Source organism: Penicillium vulpinum (assembly GCF_028829585.1).
Source record: "Penicillium vulpinum strain IBT 29486 chromosome Unknown utg000003l_segment0_segment0, whole genome shotgun sequence".
Lineage (NCBI taxonomy): Eukaryota > Fungi > Ascomycota > Eurotiomycetes > Eurotiales > Aspergillaceae > Penicillium > Penicillium vulpinum.
In genome coordinates this window covers 8,952,866-8,976,617 of record NW_026643243.1, presented here as the reverse complement: position 1 = coordinate 8,976,617, position 23,752 = coordinate 8,952,866, and the positions used below count along the sequence as shown (strand labels likewise).

The 23,752-nt window shown below is 48.2% G+C and overlaps 9 protein-coding genes across 9 annotated transcripts; 5 read left to right on the top strand and 4 right to left on the bottom strand.

Annotated features, from left to right (window-relative positions):
- Positions 1-1,307: 1,307 nt before the first annotated feature.
- On the top strand, positions 1,308-4,272 carry N7479_008437 (glycoside hydrolase family 55 protein; the record flags this gene model as incomplete). Its single annotated transcript, XM_057256131.1, has 2 exons — positions 1,308-1,563; positions 1,619-4,272. 2 exons carry the CDS (start codon positions 1,308-1,310, stop codon positions 4,270-4,272), a joined length of 2,910 nt encoding a protein of 969 aa, XP_057109993.1.
- Positions 4,273-5,565: 1,293 nt separating this feature from the next.
- N7479_008436 (uncharacterized protein) lies at positions 5,566-10,812 on the top strand (the record flags this gene model as incomplete). The annotated part of the gene is made up of 4 exons (XM_057256130.1): positions 5,566-6,102; positions 6,157-6,781; positions 6,834-7,437; positions 7,503-10,812. 4 exons carry the CDS (start codon positions 5,566-5,568, stop codon positions 10,810-10,812), a joined length of 5,076 nt encoding a protein of 1,691 aa, XP_057109992.1.
- A 1,458-nt stretch (positions 10,813-12,270) lies between these two features.
- On the top strand, positions 12,271-13,335 carry N7479_008435 (Ribosomal protein L10e/L16; the record flags this gene model as incomplete). Its single annotated transcript, XM_057256129.1, has 1 exon — positions 12,271-13,335. One exon carries the CDS (start codon positions 12,271-12,273, stop codon positions 13,333-13,335), a length of 1,065 nt encoding a protein of 354 aa, XP_057109991.1.
- A 1,402-nt stretch (positions 13,336-14,737) lies between these two features.
- N7479_008434 (cation diffusion facilitator family transporter) lies at positions 14,738-16,218 on the bottom strand (the record flags this gene model as incomplete). Its single annotated transcript, XM_057256128.1, has 2 exons — positions 14,738-14,979; positions 15,069-16,218. 2 exons carry the CDS (start codon positions 16,216-16,218, stop codon positions 14,738-14,740), a joined length of 1,392 nt encoding a protein of 463 aa, XP_057109990.1.
- A 684-nt stretch (positions 16,219-16,902) lies between these two features.
- N7479_008433 (uncharacterized protein) lies at positions 16,903-17,452 on the top strand (the record flags this gene model as incomplete). Its single annotated transcript, XM_057256127.1, has 2 exons — positions 16,903-17,193; positions 17,282-17,452. 2 exons carry the CDS (start codon positions 16,903-16,905, stop codon positions 17,450-17,452), a joined length of 462 nt encoding a protein of 153 aa, XP_057109989.1.
- A 564-nt stretch (positions 17,453-18,016) lies between these two features.
- Positions 18,017-18,684, top strand: N7479_008432 (uncharacterized protein; the record flags this gene model as incomplete). The annotated part of the gene is made up of 4 exons (XM_057256126.1): positions 18,017-18,065; positions 18,113-18,285; positions 18,341-18,472; positions 18,532-18,684. 4 exons carry the CDS (start codon positions 18,017-18,019, stop codon positions 18,682-18,684), a joined length of 507 nt encoding a protein of 168 aa, XP_057109988.1.
- Positions 18,685-18,906: 222 nt separating this feature from the next.
- On the bottom strand, positions 18,907-19,695 carry N7479_008431 (Trans-aconitate 2-methyltransferase C-terminal; the record flags this gene model as incomplete). The annotated part of the gene is made up of 1 exon (XM_057256125.1): positions 18,907-19,695. One exon carries the CDS (start codon positions 19,693-19,695, stop codon positions 18,907-18,909), a length of 789 nt encoding a protein of 262 aa, XP_057109987.1.
- A 423-nt stretch (positions 19,696-20,118) lies between these two features.
- On the bottom strand, positions 20,119-21,021 carry N7479_008430 (lytic polysaccharide monooxygenase; the record flags this gene model as incomplete). The annotated part of the gene is made up of 1 exon (XM_057256124.1): positions 20,119-21,021. The coding sequence occupies one exon, from the start codon at positions 21,019-21,021 to the stop codon at positions 20,119-20,121; it is 903 nt and encodes a 300-aa protein (XP_057109986.1).
- A 1,539-nt stretch (positions 21,022-22,560) lies between these two features.
- On the bottom strand, positions 22,561-23,559 carry N7479_008429 (NADP-dependent oxidoreductase; the record flags this gene model as incomplete). Its single annotated transcript, XM_057256123.1, has 1 exon — positions 22,561-23,559. One exon carries the CDS (start codon positions 23,557-23,559, stop codon positions 22,561-22,563), a length of 999 nt encoding a protein of 332 aa, XP_057109985.1.
- Between the last annotated feature and the right edge of the window lie 193 nt (positions 23,560-23,752).

The following is a 23,752-nucleotide window of genomic DNA, read 5'->3' as shown; positions in this document are numbered from 1 at the left end:
CATGAGGCCGACATCGCCACCTGGGAATTGAGCCTTGGGAGTCGATGTAATTTCCCTAAAAACAGGGGGTTAATAATAAGGGCAAGAATAAGAGACAGTTCGAGGGATGGGAAGTCAGAAGGGCAAACCAATCCCGAGCCGGTCTGGTTCAGGGGGAGGGGCAAAGCTTGGTTTTAACACTTTCTTCGCCTCTCTTCTCCTTACCAAAGCCAACTCTTAAGTTGACCTGGAATTCCGCAAGTTGTGACCTTTGTGTCCTGACCTTGTCTTTGTATTCTCCGTCATCAGGAATCCTCCCAACCCCTATGGAATGTTCACCCATAACAACACCCCTGACAACACAACACTCGATCTGAGACACTGGGAATATAAACGCGTTTTTGACTCGAGGCATCGAGTCTGATCTGTGCTACATATGTTTATTACACAGACACAAACGCTGGCCCTGTTTCTAAAGTAAAAAAGGAAAAAAAAGCAAGCAGCGTTTGATCTTTTCCAAACACGATGGTTGGAATCGCGGACTATCATCAGTACTATTTCATGATTGCATACATACTATTGGGGGATCCACCCGGGTCAAGGACATAGTGATACCCGGCAACTTGCAATGCTCGTGTCTCCTAACTACATCTAGATGGTTGGAATGGACGATCCAGCATACCCTGTTTGGGGATGGATTTGGTTATATAGCGCGTAGACCCAGGGACCCTATTATTGTTCATTTCATTTGACTCTTCTGTTGATAGAATTTGGAGTTACCTACCAATCAAACACTTCAAGTGCAATTCGAAACACTTCCCGGCGCTATTTAACCGAGTCAATCTGCAAGAGTGATCTCCTTCAGCGTTTCAACTCCGGACTATCACGTTTCAAGCTTCGTTGTCGCCAACCTCTGGAGTGTGATTGGTGGAGTGTGGGAGGACTTCAGGGCTGTGGTGCATGTGATTGGTTGAGAAGGGGAAGTTTGCAAACGCCTCGTTTTTCTTATAGGTATGAATCCCATCTCTATATTGTGCCCGATTTTGTGTGCTATTCATTCTTCTCTTTCCTTCATTTCCCTTCATTGTCTTTCTTTCGGCATAACTCCATTGTTTTGTCTGTGCTCTTTTAGGCAGGAACGGTACATCTGAAGATTGACTCTTTAAATCTTCTGTTGTTTTCTGCCTGCATATCGCTGCTGGTCAAGCGTTGGACTCGATTCTTATTTCGATTTATTCAGTGCTGGTTGCTGAACTATCTTCATTCCTTAGTCTTTTTTTTGAGGCATTTTCTACTTCGCTGCTGGTCCAGCGTTATCGATTTTCAACATGGCTGTTCTACAGACCTCCATCGCGATTTTCGTCGCCCATATCATCCTTTTGCTTGGCTTGCCAGGCTCTTTGGTCGCAGCTGCGCCAGTCGCCGCCCCAGTTTCTCTGGTCAATAATGTGTTGGCGACAACTGAGAAGAGATCTGCCGCTTCAAGCTACTGGGTCGCCAATGTAGAGCGCCAGGGTGTCATCCCCTTCGCCAATACACCTGATTACAAGATCTTCAGAAATGTAAAGGACTATGGTGCTAAGGGTTAGTCATCCATCTGAACTCTGCGCTCTCGGGCAACATGCTGACTATATAATAGGCGACGGGTCCACGGACGACACTGTCGCGATCAACAAGGCAATTTCTTCTGGAGGCCGCTGTGGTAAGGGTTGTGATTCCTCTACCACAACTCCCGCTATTGTCTACTTCCCGCCAGGTACCTATGTTGTCTCAAAGCCCATCCTCCAGTTCTACTACACTCAGATCGTCGGTGATGCTGTCGAACTGCCCATCATCAAGGCCTCCGCCAAATTCACAGGTATGGCTGTGATTGATTCAGATCCATACGAGGACAACGGCGACAATTGGTTCACCAACCAGAACAACTTCTTCCGGGCTATTCGTAACTTGGTCATTGACCTGACCAGCGTCCCCGCTGGCTCTGGCGCTGGTATCCATTGGCAAGTCGGCCAGGCTACTAGCTTGCAGAACATTCGCTTCGAGATGGTCAAGGGTGGTGGTCAGGCCAATAAGCAGCAGGGTATCTTTATGGACAACGGATCCGGTGGTTTCATGTCCGACTTGACTTTCAACGGCGGTAACTACGGCATGTTCCTTGGTAACCAACAATTCACCACCCGCAACTTGGTCTTCAACGACTGCCAGACTGCTATCTTCATGAACTGGAATTGGGCCTGGACTTTTAAGTCCCTCAAGATCAACAACTGCGAGATTGGACTGAACATGTCTACCTCGCCTTCCAACCAGACTGTTGGCTCTGTGTTGATGCTGGACAGCAAGCTAACCAACACCCCCACTGGTATCGTGACTGCGTGGACCCAGGAGAGCATTCCCATCGGTGGTGGTGACCTTATCTTGGATAACGTGGACTTCTCTGGCTCCAAGGTCGCTGTGGCTGGTGTTAATGGCAACACTATCCTGGCAGGTGGCTCTGTCGTCGCCAACTGGATTCAGGGTAATACTTACACCCCGTCCAGAACTATTCACAAGCGTGCCAGCGAGCCTCAGCCTGAGCTGGTCACCGTTGTCCAGACCGTTACGGAGACTGTACTTGCCTGTTCAGCCTCAAACGGCCTTCCTAGCGCTAGCCTTGCGGGCGGCGAGGCTCCTGCCCCTGCGAAGACTTCATCCCTTGAATCTGCCCCCGCTCCTTCTCCCGCCCCGGGTCCTGGTATCAGCAGCGACACCGATCGTTTTCCTGGGCCTTCTTCTCCCACTGGGATCCCCGGGCTGAATTCTGTGTTCTCTCTCCTGGCTGGATGGTCTTCTGAGGCCTTCGAAGTCCCCGAGCCCACTCCCGCAGCTGCTCCTTCCAGTGAAGCCCCTGCAACTTCCGCAGTGCCGATTAGTTCTTCGCACCCCAGTGCACTCTCTACCCACCAACCTGCTGTGCCCGCCGCCTCCACTGTTGCGTCTGCTACAAGTTCTGCCAGCGGCTCTGAAATTAGCCAGGGCCCCGAGTCTGATAGTGATGGCGACTTTGGCTTTTGCCCAGGCGCACGCCCCGTCGGCTCTGCCCACACACAGAGCATTATGAGGACTGCTTCCAAGCCCGCTGGTCTGCTCAACGGGGGCGCTATCTTCGAACGCTCCAAGCCACTGTATGAGGACCTCCCAGCCTCCTCTTTTATCAGCGTCAAGTCTGCCGGCGCCAAGGGTGACGGAACCACTGATGACACCGCGGCCATCCAGAAGATCTTTGATAGCTACAAGGATGGCCAGGTCATTTACTTCGATCACGGTGCCTACGTTATTACCTCTACCATCAAGGTTCCCAAGGACATCAAGATCACTGGTGAGATCTGGCCCATGCTCATGGCACATGGCGAGAAGTTTGCCAACCAAGCGAAACCTGTTCCTGTCTTCCAGGTTGGCCAACGGGGTGAAACTGGCTCTGTCGAGATGAGCGACCTCATTATCACCACAAAGGGTCCCGCCCCTGGCGCAATCCTCATGGAGTGGAACGTTGCTGGATCTTCTCAAGGTTCCGCTGGTATGTGGGATGTTCACTTCCGCATTGGTGGCGCAGCTGGCACCGAGTTGCAGAGCGACACCTGCCCCAAGACCCCTAAGGAGGAGACCACACCCAAGAAGGAGTGCATGGCTGCCTTTATGCTCCTGCACATTACCCGAACGGCCAGTGCCTATCTCGAGAACACCTGGTTCTGGACTGCCGATCACGAGCTGGATCTCAAGGACCACAACCAGATAAATGTCTACACCGGTCGCGGTGTGCTCATCGAGTCGCAAAATCCCGTTTGGCTGTGGGGTACCTCATCGGAGCACCACCAGCTGTACAACTACCAGGTCTCAACTGCGAAGAACGTCTTCATGGGCCTGATTCAATCTGAGACTCCGTACTACCAGTCAAACCCGAACTCACTGACCCCATTCACCCCACAACGCTTCTGGAACGACCCTGAGTTCTGGAACTGTAAGACAAACTCTTGCCGCAAGGCCTGGGGTTTGCGTGTACTACGCTCCTCGGAAGTCTTCGTCTACGGTGCAGGTCTCTACAGCTTCTTCGAGAATTATGCTCAATCCTGCCTCAACTCCGAGGACTGCCAAGAGAATATGGTCGAGGTCGATTGTTCGGATGTCAAGCTGTATGGCCTTAGCACAAAGGCCGCTGTCAACATGGTTACCTCAAACAGAGGCAGGCCTCTAGTCCCCGCCAAGCCAAACAACAGCAATTACTGTTCTACCATTGCTCTCTTTGAACAGCTCGTCTAGATGTCTAGATTACTCTTCTTTTCCTCTGGAATCATTCTTATTCTCCTTCCTGTTCTCGTCCATTGTTGTAAACAATACCATTTAACTCTTTTTGTACCTCCCCCACCATTCTATGAGATTCGATTTCCCTCTTTCTCTTCTACCTTCCTGTCCTTATGTTCGCCCTAGACACTTCTTTCTCTCAGGTTGTTATCGTGCATTGGGAATGTAGCTAGACTGCCTTTTGCTCAATAACATTAGATTTGAATTTTATGAATGAGATCAGTAATAGACTTCTTTTCATTCATGATATATAATGCTATGGAATCCAACTTTCCAACTTTATACTTGTAGTTCCCATGAATTGTAGACTGGAACTCGCACCGAAAAAGAAAGCGAAAACCACAGCACGGGCTGTCCGAGCCAATGATATGAGATTTTCCATCTTACAGTTAGACAACCCGAAGCCACAAAGCGGGTAGATCGCGGAAATGGCCCCGTCCTCGGAACCTGAAACCATACGGCTCTGATATGCATCTGCATATGTACATATATACATTATGTATGTATATATATAACGATAGACAGGACTTGGAATGTCCGCCGGGTGGGGCCCTTCCTATCTGGGCTGCCTCCTCTCTATGAGGGCGCTGAGGCTCAGGCTTAGTGAGCATGGATGCTCTAGTTAGTTCAGCCACGACGGGTGTATGTTGACTAATTAGCAGCATGGAGGTCAGTAAGCGAAAGTGCGTGTCCATTAGTGAGTGCTTCATGGAGTACTTAGTTGTGGAAAGAGTCATGGTAGAGTTGTGTCATTTCCAATATTACCAAGGGAATACCATCCATGGCCGAATAACATATAGATAACCTTGAACTATTTAACACAGTGAGAAATGCTGATAAAGAAGCGCCTTTCTCAATGTGGCTACATATATGTGTGTAATTATGTAGTTTAAACAGGTGTGTACAGGGCTAGACGTGTATCATAAGAGTACCACATGCTAAGCGCACAGGTCCACACCTGGGCATTCATGCATGCTAGCTCATGCATCCCACACAAGACACCATAATAACCAACCATTCATTCAGATCCTGGGCTCCGACCCAATGGGAGAACTCCCCCTCCAATGATAGGGTGATGGCTCAACTATCCGACTTGTTCGCTAGCCATTGGCTAAGCCCATTTTGGGACCAGCACAGCCCTCGATTGGGCCCCAATTTCTGCTTGCCAGGAGCCTCAGACCTGGCAAAGTTCCAACTTCCTCCATCTATTCTCTTGAATGAGCAACCAAAGAGGGATTCTCTGAATCTGCTATGTGGCTATCCAAGATACTCAAACGCAAGAAAAACCGTCGCCGCACAGAGGATTACCCCCAAAATCCCGAGCCCTCCAATCAACACGATGGTATCACTCATCTCTCCTCAAGTTCGGCAAGTGCTTCACCACCACGGCCTTCCTCGGACTCCCTTTCGTTACATGGTCAAACGCTCAACACTGCGCTCCGATCAGACCCAGCGACATCTGCTTTGCGGCACGATAACCTATGGCTGGAAGCCCATGATCAGCTTTCGGCTGATGATCGTGTCATAGTCGGAGGATTTGTTCCACAGGACAAAGGTGCACTTCAGTTCAACACGAACGATATGGTTCAAGAATTGAAAAACAAAGGGGAAACCTGCAAGGCAGGAAATTGGAGATTTCGGGTAGGGAATCATACAGTCAGCTTCCAGGATGCAGTAAACAAGACGTTATACTGGATAGAAAAAGTTAAGGCCCCAATCGACATCGCCGTCAGCGCTGACCCAGTGCATGCTGCTTTACCCTGGGCCGGTATCAGATTCTTAATTTCGGTACCTGATTCCTTGCCATTGCCAATATTGAATTACATCTCTAACAGTTAATAGATGGTTGAAGCCAACAGAAACCAGATCGAGTCCTTGCTATCTGGTATAAGCCATATTTGCTATATCACAAGACGTTGCCAGCTGTACGAGGCTCTTATGAATGACCTCTCGCTGCCGAAAAACGACCTTTCAATGAGGGCACGCCAGGGGTTGCGCTCTGCATTGATCGATTTCTACATTCTGATCTTACACTTCCTTGCTCAAGCTGCCCGTGTTTACCAGCTGGGATCTAGCCGTAGGGCCATCACTGCCATCTGGTCATCTGGTGATATTGGAGAGTTCGAGCTCCAATGTGAGAAGCTTGAGAGACGTGCCGAGACTGAAGCACAGGTTTTCGAAAGATTCCAGTCTAATCATATGCTTCGGCTGTCCAAAGAGCTCTTAGACGTGAAAATTCAGAATGATGACGTCGGCCATGTTGGCGTGACAGCCATTTGGGACTATCTACAGGGGAAAGAGAGAGGCGAGATTCTCAGATGGGTATCAGAAATCGACACGCTAGAACAACATCGAGTCACGAAATATAAAAGAACAGCTGGTACTGGAGAATGGGTCTTGAGGCATCAAGAATTCCAAAGTTGGCAGTCTTCAGATGAGCCAACCATACTGTGGCTTCATGGTATTCGTGAGTTTTCCCACGATTGTAACAACACTAAAATGACTAAAGGATATGATAGCTGGCGCTGGAAAGTCAGTATTGGTGTCCAGAGTAATCGATCATCTTGAAAACGACCATCCGGACACAACACTCGCCTACTTCTATTGCGATCGCGGATATCAAGAGCGTCGCAACCTAGGAAATATTCTGCGGAGCTACATCAAACAACTTTCTATGTCACGTCGGGTAGATGCTATCCCGCACTCTATTATTAAACGATACAAAGAGATACACCACAGCGGGTCATCGACAAGGCTGAGTGTTGAGGAGAGCAAGACTCTTCTCTTGGAGTTAATCAACTCCTCCCGAAACCCGGTTCTCATTCTTGATGCACTAGACGAGGCCGACGTTGAAGACCGAGAGGAGATCCTGACATCGTTTGATCTATTAATGGTCGAATGTTGCGACTTGAAGATATTCATCTCAAGCAGGCGAAATGAGGACATCAAGAGACGCCTGCAGAACAAGGGAAACCTCGGAATTGAAGCCAGTGACAATCAAGGAGATATCGAGACATTCATTCACGCGCAACTCGAAAGAATGGCGAGGGTTAGCCACCCAAACCTGTCCCAGGCCTTGAAAGACGACATCGTGAAAAGTCTTCTTGGAAGAAATGAAGGAATGTGAGTTGACAAGAGCATCAAATCACAGGTACTCTTTGCATTGCTGATTTTACCCATGGATCTAGGTTCCAGTGGGTGACTCTCCTCATCGGTAGCCTGCCTCAAATCCCGGAAGACATCCCAGACTGGTTGAAACAGTTACCTCGAGGGTTGCCAGAGGTGTATAAAAGGATCTTTGCTGAGATCCAAGCCCAAGGTGGAAGCGAGCCCAAGATTGCTCGGGCGGCTTTTGAGTGGATGATCGGCTCTTACCAGACATTGGACCAAGGTACTTTAGTTGATCTTGTGCGTCAGAGTCTCGAATACGATGGGCGCAAATATCCGTCATTGACAATCGACATGGTGCTTGGTGCCTGCCGCAATCTTCTCGTCGTTGATAATTCCACACGGTGCCACTTCCCACATCTATCAGTTCGGGAATTTCTGGAAGATCCGACCCATGCGAGTGAAGAATTTTTCATTGATCATCTCCATTATAGGCTAGCACTAGCCAACTTAAGCTATCTGCTTGAAGCCAATGACAGTTTACTACTTTGGGGGGAAACGGATGAAGCGAAATGGTACAATTTCATTGAGTCTCAGAGCCAGGGGCGGATTTATGCAGCGATATTCTGGCCATCTCACGCGAAACTCGCCTTTTCAGAAGAGAGTTCCTCTGTGGTCCAAAATTCAGTGCGTCTGGAACGTTTGATCGAAAGGTTTTTCAGTCCTAGCTTCCTCTGCGCATACAAGAACTGGCTGTTGATATATGATTGTGACCAGGAAACCTACTTTGACGTCTCTGATAAGGAGAATTGTTCGGAATATGGTGCTGCAACCTATCTTTCTCATCTCCCAGGAAAACTTTACTATGCCTCCCTATTTGATTTTGACTTCTTGGTGGAAGCACTTATCAGTCAACGTACAGAAGTTGCTGCCAAGGGGAAATATGAAAATGCAATTGTTGCAGCAGGCGCCAGGTCTAGTCTGAAAGCATTGAGACAGCTTTTGAGAGCCTCCGGGACAATCCGTGTCGAAGATGCTGTCTCCATTATGCGAGAGATCGAGAGCAGGTTTCTTGAGACTTCCTCGCTTCTGGTGGAATTTTCGGTTCAATTTCAAGATCAAGTGCCCGTGTCTACAGATGGCAGCTCACCAGAAAAGCCCCCTTCTACGGCGTCTTTGTTAACAGCAATGGCTCTCGGAGCAGCGCAGAATCAAAGGGTGGGCCATCAAGCGCTGGAGTCACTTTTAGACGCTCGAGATCCTATCTTTATCACCCACGATGTGCTTTATGCCATAGTAGAAAATGAGGATATTGGAGATAAGGTATTGTTAACTTTGTATAAAAAGTGCAAGCCTGGAATTTCAATCACGGAGACAGTTCTGCAAAGGGCTGCCAAGAATATGGGTTGTGGTGAGAAACTCATGGCTATACTTCTAGACCAGCCGGGGTCCGAAATTTCAATGACGGAGACAGTTCTCCAAAGGGCAGCTGAGAACAGTGGTTGTGGTGACAAGCTCATGGCTATACTTCTACACCAGCCCGGGTCCGAAATTTTAATCACAGAGACAGTCCTCCAAATGGCAGCTGAGAACAGTGGTTGTGGTGGCAAACTTATGGCTATACTTCTAGCCCAGCCGTCCGGAATGTTAATCACGGAGACAGTCCTTCAACGGGCGGCTAAGAACAGTCGTTGTGGTGACAAACTTATGGCTATGCTTCTACACCAGCCCGGGTCCGAAATTTTAATCACAGAGACAGTCCTCCAAATGGCAGCTGAGAACAGTCGTTATGGTGATAGACTTATGGCTCTACTTCTAGACCAGCCCGGATCCGAAATGTCAATCACGGAGACAGTCCTCCAAAGGGCGGCTGAGAACAATGGTTGTGGTGACAAACTTATAGCTCGACTTCTACGCCGGCCCGGGTCCAGAGTGTTAATCACGGAGACAGTCCTTCAACGGGCGGCTAAGAACAGTCGTTGTGGTGACAAACTTATGGCTATGCTTCTACACCAGCCCGGGTCCGAAATGTTAATCACAGAGACAGTCCTCCAAATGGCAGCTGAGAACAGTGGTTGTGGTGGCAAACTTATGGCTATACTTCTAGCCCAGCCGTCCGGAATGTTAATCGCGCAGACAGTCCTCCGAAGGGCTGCTGGGAACAAGAATTGTGGTAGTAAGCTCATGGCTATTCTTCTGGACCAGCCCGGGTCCGACAAGCACTCCAACACCGAGTCACACAAAATGGATTCAGTCTTCAACACCAAAGTCTTAGATGCTATCTTTGAAGGTAAAAGCGAAAGGCGTAGGGCCGAAATCATGGAAAAACTTTTCGACTGTAAATTTGGCGATGTGCTTATAACTGAGGAGCGAATGAACTCTTCAAACTCGCAGTCTGTGGTAGCCGTCCTTTTTCACGGGCTATCTAGACTACTTGTCAGCGAAGATTTCCTCTGTCCAATCGCAAAGTGCTTGAACATCATCAGGCGCCTCTCTTATCCCCAAAGGGCCGAGGCCACTGCAGAAGATGTGTTGATACTCGCTGCTATCAATGAATTCGGTGCAAATACCCCAATTATTGTGGCTTTGGAGGACAATGAAGCTACTTTGCAGGTTCAGGAAGACTTGATCACAATTGTTGATAAGGGTTCTCAAAGAGGAGACTATATGCACAAACCACTCGTTGCAGACCTCGGAACAAATTTTGCGTTCCCGGATGACGCCCCCTTATTTGCAATCAAAGGTGGGGATCGTGGGTACAAACTTTGGGGAATGCTCGTCAAATTCAGGGCTTTCAGTGCCAGAATGAAACGCTTTCTGGATATCGATGGAGGCGTGAGCGGTGCTTTGAGTGAAGACATTTGGAGCCATCTAAATCTGGAACAAAGGCAGGATATCTTCGAATGTCTGATCGAATATCAAATTTCGGTGACTTTCACGGAGAACCTTATTCGGGATCTAAATAGTCTTCATTTTAGGAAATATGGGAGAATTCAGAAGCTCTCAAGATACGCACATCACATCACTGAAGGTGCCTTCATTGAGCGCTTTCGAGACCCTCGTGCAAGTGAAATACTGCCTCTCATTACGAGAAAAACTATCAAGCTTCCCTTCACTGAGAATTTGATCAAGGCGGCAGCGGAAGTAAAACATGGAGATAGTTTGATCATCTTCTTCATCAGAACTCGCGGTTCGGAATTGAAGGTTACAGAGTCAGTCGTCATTCAGATTTCGAGGCTCCTCAAGGCCAGTGTGATGGAAACTCTCCTTCAGAAATGCAGTGACGTGCCTATCACTCATGCTGTTTTCGAGGCTGCAAAGGAAAATACACAAGAACCGAGAGAGATGGAAAAAGTTCTTAAAGAACGAAGGCAAACAGCAATGCTGTAATATTGGAACACTTTGTATCAGTAGCAAATGACCATGATTCTCCTTTTCAGGTATCCTGTCCTGCCATGATTTCGAAATAGCTGATGCTTCGCCTTCTGCGCGATATGCATGGCAATAGTGCAACATAAGTACGCTGCACCAATAGGCCTTGGGAGCTTAGCTATATGACTAGTTGATATAGTTTCCAACTACGTTATCCGAAGTAACAAGATGCTCCGCGTCGCCGGGGGAATCGCTTACAATTAGGCATGCGAGGCGCATTCGGTGAACCGGTCGGGGAAGTTGCTCGGGTGAATGTGGGTATGTTGATTTCTGTAAGGACTGTTCATCGTGCGATGCGGTCGAGGTGTTGCGGAGGTCGATGTATAAATTTCCCGGTCGGCAAAAGCCTATTGTGAGATGTGGGGTTTCACACATTTACCACGTGAGGAATATCTGCCGTTGAAGGAGGATGGGATGGTGAAGGGTTCTTATGTGCAGTTTTGTCGCCGGAAGGGGGAGGTCGTGGTGAGTATGAGGGACTTGTGCTTATGGTCAGAAGGTTGGAGTTGGGGCTTGAGACTTTACTCTTAGCTTTATTTGTATGTATGCTCTCTGTGCTTTTAGGAATGCTACTTCTAGTATCTTCAAAGAAGTGATCGCTTTTAATCTTAGTAACTTGAAGGCTCTGAGGATGTTGAAGGTCAAGATGTTCAAAATTCAGTTAGGTTCATACTATGAGGTTTCAAGGCTTTGAGGATGTATTCATGACTGATCTCTAGCACGTATAGATTGACTAAATAGGAAAATGAAAATCGGCGCCAATGTTGGTAGAAACACTGTGACACGACTACATATGTAATAAGCACTAGGTAACATCGTTGGTGATTGGTAATTTGTATGCCTCCAAGGTTGAATGTTATTCGCCAGATTCATATCTTTTCGACATCGTTGGATCGAATCAGCGTAAGCTGTGGCTGATTTACGACAGGGGTTCGCTCCAATCTTTTGAAAAGCGTTCCTGGGCCCAAAAATAAAAGAAGAAAAAAAAATCTCGAGATCTGATGGAATGCGATCTTCACCTTAACAATGTTCATGACTCCGTCCGAAGAGATGGAGGTGCAGACATATGATCACCAAAATCAGAACAATACAAAAAAGTCCCAACGGCTTCCATTTCGGACTTCATGTGATCCCTGTGCAGCATCGAAGGTGCGCTGTACGAAAGAACAGCATGGTTGTTCCCGTTGTGTTCAAAATGGCCTCAAATGCGTGTATGGACGGTCGCGACGAAAGGGTAAACCACCTTCCAATAAAACCACCGCCTATCCGCCTCTCCATTCTTCGTCTTCTCAAGTCCCAGTATCTTCTCCTGCTCCAGCTCCAGCTTCTCCTGTTCCCGGTCCACCATACTGGGTCACAGGCCCGAGTCACCATCAACCCAACTATAACTACAGCTGCCCTTGGTACCGGTCTTCAATGTTCCCAATGGCTAATCCTCCAAACCCGGGCCTTGGAAATGCCGCGTCGAACGAATGGGAAAGAGACGCACCAAATAGCTCGACCCCCAGCTTGACTCCCCATCAATCGCTATCAGATGAAGATACAGGAATATCATATTTGCCAACAACAGGATTCATTTGGCCTAATATGGCCGGGTCGGATCCGACGGTGGCCAACGGTGGAAACATCGGTTCTCTTCCAGAGCCGATCCATGAAGAGCATGACCATTCGAATTATAATGAGATGAGACACATGAACGATGAGAACGGAGTTGGACAGGAAGAAACCGAAATGCGAGACGATTCGGAAGGCGATCAACACGAACCTTGTATTGTGGTCGCATGTCGGACGCTTTCCTCACTATATCAATTCGTTCAATCCGACTGTATGAATGGACATGCAAGCAACGATGCTCAATCTCGCAAGATATTAAAACCACCTACCCCGGAGGAACCTTCTACAAACGATACTGTGTTTTGGATGACTCGATCTGCCACGGAAACGATTTCTCGACTATTAAATTGCGCTGGAAGATCATGCGCACATGACCCTCCCACGTTCTTGGTTTTCGGCTCTGTTCTTTTGAAAATTCTGAGCTGGTATGAAGCCATGTACCAATCTGAAATTGGTGGGCTTGTTCTTTCAACCACTCCACTGGCGAATGGTCTCGAAGGCGTGGGCTCGCGACCACATCATTCGAACGACAGCCAGTTTGGCGATAAGAACTCTACTGGCCTGTCTCAACCGTCTGAAAATATGAAAGAATCGACATATGCTGTCCCATTGACTATTCCATTGGCTGTCGATGCTTTCAATATGTCCCGTGCAACAGAGACAAAGATGAAAGCCCAACTACTGCTTTGTGAGGTGCAGGCTTTATCTCATGTGTGCCACACTCTCAATCGTCGAGTACAGGCTGTTGTGGGTATACAGGGAGAAAATAATATGTATGGACAAGCGAATGTCGATCTATTACGGAAGTTGGGTGAGCTGCAGCACGCATTGACTGTGGTGTGTACACAGGTGCCGTCACTGGGATAGAATATTTATACAGTATCATTGCCCTGGTCCCAATACATAAACAATTTCAGATTACAGTCTGTTTTCCACGCCCGAGACATTATACTTTGAAACCAAACTTGGGATATCGAGGGGAAATCAGGTTGGTGTGAATTCACATTTCAAGTGCACTAGTGTAGGACCTAGGCTTTGCATCGTGAGATTAACATGGGACAAATAGAGGGGAACTGTCAATTGGACTATGTTTGCATGTTGTCTAATATTTTTCCAATAATTTTATGTCCGTATCACGGTGTTTAATTGAAAGACTAGTGCAGTACTACAATGTAGTTAGGTAGTAGTAATATACCAGGAGATATTTACTGAGAGAGACGTATGGTGAGGTTGATCATTGAAGTGACTAACACAAAGTTCTATTGTATTTCTAAATAAGGAGGACTTGCTTGGTTTCACCATAAAGGCTACTTATCCTGAACACCACGTAAAGGTGCAAGTCTTGCTCAGGTGCTGCAGACAGGACCCGTGCAGCTGGGTCGGTTGAGGGGGGGGGGGGAGGGCAGGGGCGAGGGGGGCGGCTCCTGACACGGTCGATGGAGAACCCAAGAAAGTACAGTCTGTATCCACAGAGGCTTGGGGGTACTAGGTCCCAGATCCCTGGGACCGTTCCGGGCCACGCATGCTTCGTGCCATTAGACCAGGACCTAGGGCCCCAATCTAGTTTCAGCCTAACCTGGACCGCGTCAAAGATCCGAATCAGGGTCCTCGGGACGCCTTCACTGGACAACAGGAACCACGATGTGCAATGTGGGGCCCGGAGCGCGCCGAGAGAAGAAAGAAAGAGAAAGAGAAAAGTGGGAGGGGGCCAGGTATTTATATTTACCTAGTGGCTGAGGATGATGAGGGTGGGTGACGAGTTGACCTAAAGGAAGGAACCAAAAAGGGAAGGCGCGAACGTGGGCCTCTTGTGGACTTAACAGTGGGAGAACATATGCGCAGACTCGGCTTGGACATTTCTATGATCCTGGATATGTAGATTTCTAGAGTCACCTAGGACAACTTCGAGGAAGTTAATCACAAGCTCCGGGCTACGGTACAGTATATTCTCCCTCAAGGGCCCTAGAACCAGTGGATCCTATTTTGGGTACTATCATAAGCTGTTGTCAACATCATGTCAATGTCTCATCTCTTAAAAATATTCTTCAAACAGAGCAGTCCACTTAAGATTGACCAATGCCAACTACTATAAAGATGCCGAGAGCCAAAACGGGATCAAAAAAGACATCAGAAAAGACACTGAGATTTCAAGTCATTATGTGATTTCCAATAAGATATCCCCCAAAGCAAATTGAAGCATTGGGTGGACTTCGAGTTAACGCTGTCCAAAATAAAGAAGCAGTCCAAACCCATGTGCCAAGCAAAGTCTCTAGAGTTCCTTTTTCAGGGAATGCTCAGGTTTGTGAGTGGTCTCGTAGTCAACATGCACATAGGCGCGCTCAACGTCGGGAAGTGACTCGAGCTTAATCTGGAGCTCTTCGGCAACATCGTGGGTGGCACGCAGAGATGCTTCCGCGTCCATGACAACATCCACCTCGACCAGAAGGCGAGGGCCAGAGGTGTATGCACGGACAGTGTCGATGGCAGTGATGACAGGAGAATGGGTCATGGCTAATAGGAATGTTAGTGGATAGTTTTTTTTTTTAAAAAAAAAAAAAACAAAACCAAGAGCTCAAAAGAACCAAATTGAATGAACATACAGATATACGTGATGAGCTGCTGCATCTTGGTGTCGGCAGTAACACCAACGAGCAACTGGAACTCGCCATAGGCAGAGTGCAGCCACAGCACACTGACCAGCACGGACAGAATAATAGCACCCATAGGATCGATCCACCAGCGCAGCTTACTGCCACCGACGGAGGTCAGAATACCGAACCCATTGATGAACAGATCGTTGCGGTGATCCTCCCACAGAATGCGGATCTGCGAGACCTGGTTGCGCAGGGCCCAGCAGTACAGGAAAAGGGCTAGCTTAGTGGCAAAGGCGACGGCGACAGCAATGACGGAGGGGAGGTGGAAATTCTGGGTTTCTTCCTCAGAGCCCACCGCCAGTTCGCGAATAGAGAAGGCGATGATGATGAAAGAGACGGCGGTCATGAGGAAGCAGAAGCAAATATTGCCAGCGGTTTCGATGCGGGCTTTTCCAGCCGGGAATTTGCGGGGGTCGACACGGTTGACGGCCTTGTTGCACAGTAAGAGAGTCAGGTTGGACATGGGGTCGAATACGGCGTCGGCCATTGTGGTGAACAAAGAGAGTGACCCGGACGACACAGCACCGTACACCTGGATGACCGAGAGTATAATATTCGCGGCAAAACTACCGTAAACAGCGATTCGGTACTTGAGACGATTGTCGATGCTCAACTCGCGGGCGGCACGTCGGTGCTCCTCAACGGGTTTCAGCATGCGCTCGATGTTTTCGTTTTGGGACTCGTAGAATCCCTGCAGTTTCTTAGTGACAAAAGCCTGCTTTCCAAGACGGGCAGTGTCTTGGACTATGGATCCCATTTTCCGGCTTTTGTTTGCAGTGGTGGAATCTCGTTTCCGCGAGGTATTAGCTTTCATCTGTCGGATCTCATCCTCGGTCTTCAGCTTCGAGGCAAGCTGGAATGGATCGGTTTCGGGGGTATAGCGTGGTGGAGGTTGACCCTCTGCATCGGCATAACTACCACTACGGTGTTGTTGTATAGTGGTGAGCTCGTGGTCAAGCGCAGTTGTGGTACCTTCGTTAATAGAAAGTGAAGTCATTCTGTCAGACCGGTGCGACGGCAAGTTGCTATGACTATGATGCAAGCTCTGGAAGGCATGAGGGTGGTTGGAAAGACTTTGGCGCAAATGTTCCTCCATGATGAATTGGATGAATGGGGTGTGAATTGGGTGAATGTGATGAAAGAAACCCTACATGTAAGGAGCAAAATAACCCTGGAAATTCCCCTGTGGCAGTGCAGTGCTTAGTTATCTTATCAAGCTGATCCTGCCCGCAGTACCGCGCAGGCCCCACTTAAGCGCCTTGGCACGTAGTTATGCATTTTGGAAGTACGACATCCCAACGTACATATACACTGCAGGTATTTGGCTTCAAGGTACCTGCATAAGGCAAGTATGTATGCTACTAGAACTAGATATTATGCTACATCGCTAACATGATAACTCAGATACCTCGATTCTCCAGCAGATTGATGTCTGCTGGGAGTGCTCACTGTTGCTATCATGGAGGCAAGAGAGACAGTATCTCTGCCTATAAATGCCAAAATCACCTTGAAGCTTATGTTAAATTTGGCGCGGCTAAGTTGTGGCTCTGTGGAGATTGCCTAATGTTTGTCCTGGCTTAAGTCAGAACAAAATCGTCGGCGGCTTGACCTGCGCGAGGCAACGCACCCACGCGCGCAAGACCCGCTATAAATGACAATCCGTCTCATTTGTCTCTCTTCTTCTCTTTGCTTCTCCTCCCCATACCAAATCATTTATTCCCAACCACATTTCTGTTTTCAAACTACTCCTACACAAACAGAACTCAAACTTGCTATCGACATGGCGCCTAAGGAGCCATCCACCCCCAAGTCCAAGTCCAAGGTCACCAAGCCGGCCAAGGCAAAGATCACGAAGCGAACTACAGGCAAGGTCTCCCCTGCCAAGGCTTCCTCTACCAAGGCTTCCCCTCCCGATGCTTCCCCTCCCAATGCTTCCCCTCCCGATGCTTCCCCTCTCAACGCTTCCCTTCCCAGGGCTTCTTCTGGCACGTTTTCCTTTGCCAAAGCCGCCGCTTTTGAAAGGGACCTAGTGTTCTTGTGGAAATGTGTGAAGATGTCTAGCGGTATGAAGGTAAGTACAAATATATGTCAGATGTGTTGACATATCCATACATACAACACATAATACTATGACCTCTACTGACTGAGTTGTCTTACAGATCGACTGGGCTGCCGTCGCAAAAGATGCGGGCAAGCCGACTGGTACTGTGCAGAAACAGTACTGGCGACTCAACGCCAAGATGGAGAAGCACACTGCCACCACCGACCATCTTGATCCCAACGAGGAGGACAATGAGCAGGAGGATCAAACCGCCAACGACTCTGAGTAGATGGGAAGGGATTTAGGTGGCAATGCACGCGAAGCATGAGAGGCTCGGATGGGAGTCTTAGTCACCTTTTTTGTTCGATTTTTACTTTGCTCTGGTCAATTGGTCTTGAATTTCTCTTTTTCTGTTCTTTGCTGGTCTCAGACTGGGTTCACTTCACCATGTACCCCTCAGTCTTGTCCCTGTGAAAACAGCATCTTTGTGAAGATGTCTGGGACTGTCTGAGACCCCTTATATCTTTTCAAGACTGAATACGAACAAGCTTTTACAAAGATCCTTTAGTTTTGATTTCACAAAGTAAACTATATATCAATAACTTCTGAGTCGTAGTAAAAAGAGTCTACATCATTCAAAGTTGTAGATGACCTTCCAATAAATGAGAGGCTTGCCAAGTGAATCTGACATCAACCCTTGTCCAACTAAGATGTTCTAGTTCATATATCCTAGTGTGTCCCAATTCAATTGCGATATGACCTCATTGCTGCATAGGCCCCCTCATTTATTACCCCGCCCCCTTCCAGCTCTACTTTGTACTTCCCATCTCACCTCGACATCTTCAAATTCATCATGTCCAATACTTATTTTGATATTGAATACACCTCGGCTGGCGGCCAGGGTCAGTTTGCTCTCTTGTCTCACTCCTAAGACACTAACACCATGTAGTGGAAAATTGGGGCCGCATCGAGTTCAAACTTTATGACGATGTCGTCCCGAGGACTGCGACCAACTTCCGCACACTTGCCACGGGCGAAAAGGGCTTCGGCTATGCGGGCTCTGCTTTCCACCGCGTAATTGCCGGATTCATGGCCCAGGGTGGTGACTTTACTCGCGGAAATGTTAGTCGCGCCACGGGAAGACCCGAGCTCCGACTAATCTATACTCTCTCTTTAGGGCACGGGCGGCAAGTCCATCTACGGCGAGAAGTTTGCGGATGAGAATTTCCAGATCAAGCACACCAAGGGCGGCTTACTCTCCATGGCAAATGCCGGACCCAACACCAATGGTTCTCAGTTCTTCATTACTGTAAGTCAAAACTATGCTCAAATAAAAAGATCTGAGACATGTTGTTCTGACTTGATTAGTTTGTGAAAACTCCCCACTTGGACGGCAAGCACGTTGTCTTCGGAGAAGTTGTTTCTGGTCAGGATATCCTCCAGAAGATGGAGAGCAAGAGCTTGGATCGGTCTGGAAAGACTGATGGTACAATTAAAATTGCTTCTTCCGGAACTGTCTGAGCTGCCATTGGAAAATGGTGCTCTGGTATACCCAAGCAGCTCACCGAGTAGCACTGTGGATGTGAATTCGTCCATTTTTCTCATCGAACAATGCATTCCATATTTCTCTATCTCTAGATGTCCATATTATCTTTGAAAACAAAAGGAATCAGTAATAAAATGCTATAGATACACAAGTAGATTTCTATCGAAGCTAAAGCAAGAACTACCCATCCAGACAAATCATTTTACAGCAACCATAAACAACCGCGGATACTTCAACAACACCCTCCCATCAACAGAAACAGGATACGCATTCTGCAGGCGCCTCAAATAATCCTTCAAGAAAACCTCCTTCTCTCCGTCCTCCAACGGATCCAAAAACGGTCTCAATCCCGTCCCCTTCACCCACTCAATAACAGCCTCGTGACTCTCAAGCGAATGATAATAACTTGTCTCAAAAACCGAAACCTGACTACAAAACGGCTTAACCAGATCATAAAGCTCCTGCGGCGTTTGGAACCCATCTCTCTGCACACCGGTGAGTTTGGCCGCCCACGGGCCGTCAGCAGCAGTCTCCGTCATAAGAATATGCGAAGGCTCATTCAGATTATGCGGGACCTGAAGAGCAAAAACAGCGTCCTTTTGCTGTGGTTGCATTAGTCGTTTAATGACCGTAATTCGGTCGTCGGCTTTCAGCCACTGGAACACCGCATTTGAGAAGAAGAGGTCGACTGGCTTAGCTGGGTCTGGTGTGTAGCTGTTGAGGTCTGTGACGTGGAATTCCCTGTCTGGGAGGACTTTCTTTGCGCGCTCGATCATGTCGGGTGAAGAATCTAGGCCTGTTATGATTGCTGATGGGTATCGTGTTGCCAAGACTGTTGTTGAGTTGGCTGGGCCACAGCCTAGGTCGATTATTCTCTTTGGGGCTGCTAGAGGCACATGCGAGAGGAGATCACGGGCGGGTTGGGTGCGTTCGTTCTCGAATTTGAGGTATTGGCTTGCGCTCCAGTCTTTTTTTTGCTTGAGCATTGTTGTGGTGAAGTGTCTGTAAACTGGTCGGATTGGGATTCCTAGGGAGTTGTTGAATAGTCTGGTTGTTGCGCAGTTCAGGCGACAGTGCATTGTTTTGATGATTTGAAATACTAGAAGATGTTTGGTTGTATAGGGAATATGTACTTGTTTTTATATGAATATATTATGCTTAATAAAGTGAATCGAGGAAGTAGCGATGTCGGATGATCGGCGGTCTCTCCGATATCGCTATGAACAGCGTTGCATTGGGATCCAGGACGATGAAGAAAGTATGGTAAATGGTAAATCTGACATTTAATTACCGATATATCTAACTACTAGCTAATATGGGAGGTACAGGTAGCTCCAAAACTGAAATTGATGTGCTTCCGACATTATGTCGCCCACTTTTTAGTGGGTCAGTCTTTGCGCCATCCGCATTTAGTTACCCACCAAGGTGCCGAACATGGCCTGGAGCCAGGCCAGGACATCTGCAGCACTATCAGTTGGGAAAGGCAGGGCATCATCGGCGGTATCGGTAGTATCGGGGCTAGCTGGAGCGGTGGTAGGGGCTGACACCCCGGCAGAAGTAGCCGATTGACGGACACTGGTGGCGAAAGTAGTAGTAGGCTGAGCAGGAACCGTGGTGGTAGGTTGAACAATGACAGTTGGGGCCGCAGTAGTAGTGGGAGCAGCCACCGTAGCGCTGGAGGTCGACGAGGCCTTCGACGACGGAACCGGAGCGGCGCCACCACTGGAGCCAGATCCACCGAGAGTGAAGTCGATACAAGATTCGTAAGTCTGGTCGATTGATTGAGCGTACCAGTACCACTGCAGCACACAGTCACCGGCGGTGACACACTGGTCTTCGAGATCATCGGGCATAGTGATGCTGAAGCTGGTCTCGTCGGCTTTGACGCCGGTGGCGACGGATGCATAGTCAGACCAGGAGATCAGGGGGCTGCTAATGACGGTGTTGGAAGAAGTATCGACGACAGAGACATTAGCGACACCGGTGTGCGGCGCGCGGATGTCGACGGTGAAGTCGACTTTCTCGCCTGCCTTGTACGAGTAGACGTTGTCCTTGTTGTCGTCAAATTTGTAGCCCTTGCAAAGCCAGATGTCGCACTCGGCGGCTTGGTAGTCGCTCTGGCCAGAGGCAACTTGCAGCTCGCCTTGGATGTTGCCATACTTGTCGGATCCTTGGTTGGACACTACTTGAGCGCCACAGGCGTCTTGCATTGCGGTACCGGGCTGGCGGGCTTTCGGGTTGGTGACGAAGCCATGGCCGTTGACCAAAGAGACAATGCTGGCGAAAGCCAGAGCGGAAGTGAAATGCTTCATGTTTGGGGAGTTGTAATGTCGGGGGAAGTGAATGTAAATCGGTAAACCGGACCGAGGAATGAATCTATACTTGAATGAAAGTCTGCACGGTCTCAAACCGGAGGAAACGAATGTGAATGTGAATGAAAATTCAAAAAGGACTGACCAGCATACTCAACTGGTCTTGTGTCGGGCTGGTATGCCGCCGCTTATATAGTCGGTAGACATATTCAAAAAGGAGCTTGAGTTGAGCTGTATGCGCCGCATTAATTAACTACAAACAGTAGACCGACACTTATCAGAGACATGTCGAACGGCGCGTAAGGCCGTACCATGCTGAAACACATCGGACATACCCAAGGGACGGCGCTCCCCCACCGGGAAGTGACTAGTGAGACTGCCGATAAGTCTAGATCACATCCTATCGGGATAATATGGCCATCGGGTGCATATTGAACCAGGCCGGATGATCTTCTCTCCCGAGACAAGACCGATGTTCCTGAGGCTAGGGTTGCCAAGCCTGGCTCCACGCGCCGAACAGGGATGTCCTGAGTTTCAAATTGATTGGGACCTGCCAAGGAGGTCTGACAGGTGAAACATGACATTTTATGAACACTCTACTTTGATTAAGAACGTGGAGATCATAGAAAAAAAGTTTACCTGGAGTTCTGCTCGGGCATTTATCCAATTTCATTCCAGGATTATTCCGACTTTTAGGTAGTCCACTTTGGTGCTTTGAAAATCAAACTAAATCTTATGAAACTGACTAGGTACTTCTTAAGTCCACCTATCAAGGGTTTCACAATAAATTCAAATAGAAAAATGAACGGAGAAATGAATGGGAAAAGTTCGTCTCCTGCACTAATAGTCAAATTGATCCAGTTGATCGACCTACTACTAGAGGTACATATGTAAACCTAGATCACCTTCCTGGATATTGTATTGAATTCTAAGGTTATCAAATACAAATTCAATGCTATAATCATAAGGATATGATGTGATATAGAGCGGGGTATAGGGTCACCTGTTTATATGGTTCCCATTCGGCCTCATAAATACGAGACAGAGCCTCCGGTGCATATTTATACTAGTCTGGACTATCTAACCACGTGGAATCGGAATCAAGCTGTCAGGGGCATGGATCTACGGCTGTAGGTTCGGTTTCCTATACTATCCTATTTAAGTGCTTACAGCTTGCCCCCTTTAATCTGTAAACTAATGAGGATTAGTGCATTACAAAAACAAGAACAATATCACATGTGCGAAAAGGATAGCTTATACGAAACGCCTATAGAGAGTAACTTCAGCCTGCTTTGCAAAGTCAAACAGCTTTGTTGGTGGGAACACGGGCACCGATGAAGCCATAGATAATATTATTTCTATAGATTAAGTGAATTACAATCATTCGCATGAGAGAATTTCGGTTGCTATGATATGATTTCTTCCATGTGTACTAGCCACTACCCAGAACCAAGCCTCCAGAAGTGACAGTGATCTTCTATTTCTCGTATCTCGTGCATTGTAGCGGTTTGTGTAAATAATGCTAGAAAAGCATTATTACTAATGATTCAGCGACAGATCAAAGACTATCTTCCCCTTTGTATGACCTCCATCCAGTCTTTTGAATGCCTCTTCGTACTGCTCAAGAGGCCAGACACTATCTACCAGTCCCCGACACACCCCCTTCTCAACCAACTTTGAAATCTCCTCCAGCTGTCTCCTCACAGGCTGCATAACGAAAAACAAGTCTCTCACACTTTCACCCTCAAACCCCTCTGGACAGACCTGCAAGGGCGGCTGATAGATACTCAACACAACACCACCATCCTTGACAGTCCACCACGCATCCCCGAGGGCCTTCCCTCCAATACAATCAATAACAACATCCACCTTATTAGAAGGCGACTGCGTAGCCCATTCCCTTAAATCCGCAACACGATAATCAAGCACCTCCTTCGCACCAAGAGACCTCACAAGCTCCACATTCCCGGAACCACACGTCCCAACCACCTCCGCACCTAGCAGAGTCGCCAACTGCACAAGCCAAATACCCACACCACCGGAAGCAGCAGTAACGAGAACTCTCTTCCCAGCCCAAGCAAGCTTGGCAGCCTCCAAATCCATCTCTTCCACATCTCCGGTAGCAAGGGCATGAACAAAGAGAACCTGCCAAGCTGTCTCGGCGGAGACAGGAACCGCAGCAGCCTGGACCCAGCTTAGGCCCTTAGGCTTGTGTGCCAGCTCGTCCGTAACGGCGATGGAATACTCGCACGCATTTCCTGGTCGGACATAGTTTGTCCGCGCGTACACTTCATCGCCTGACTGGAAGGGTGAATCTTCCGGTGCTGAGACGACGATTCCCGCCATGTCTGGGCATGGGATTAGAGTACGCGCTGTTGGCGGGGGGAAATTCTTTGGCCAGAGGAGCTCGCCGGCACAAGGGCTGCAGGCTTTTACTTGTATTAGGTGCTCTTTCTGTGCATGATTTGGGATTGGGAGGCGCGTGCTTGTTAGAGTGAGGGCTTTGGAGGAGGCGGTTTGTTGGATGATGCTGCGCATTTTGAGGGGGAGGGAGTTTGACATGTTTAGAATTTGTAGATATTTGAAGAAGTTGTTTTCAATGTTCTGCTATTCTTATGGAATGTGTTAACAGTGTCTTGTTCTTGGGTTATATAGTTCAAGTCTTGAAGTATCATCCGGCCGGATTCCCGGCATAGCCTATCTGATAGCCTACTTGATAGCCTATTTCCTC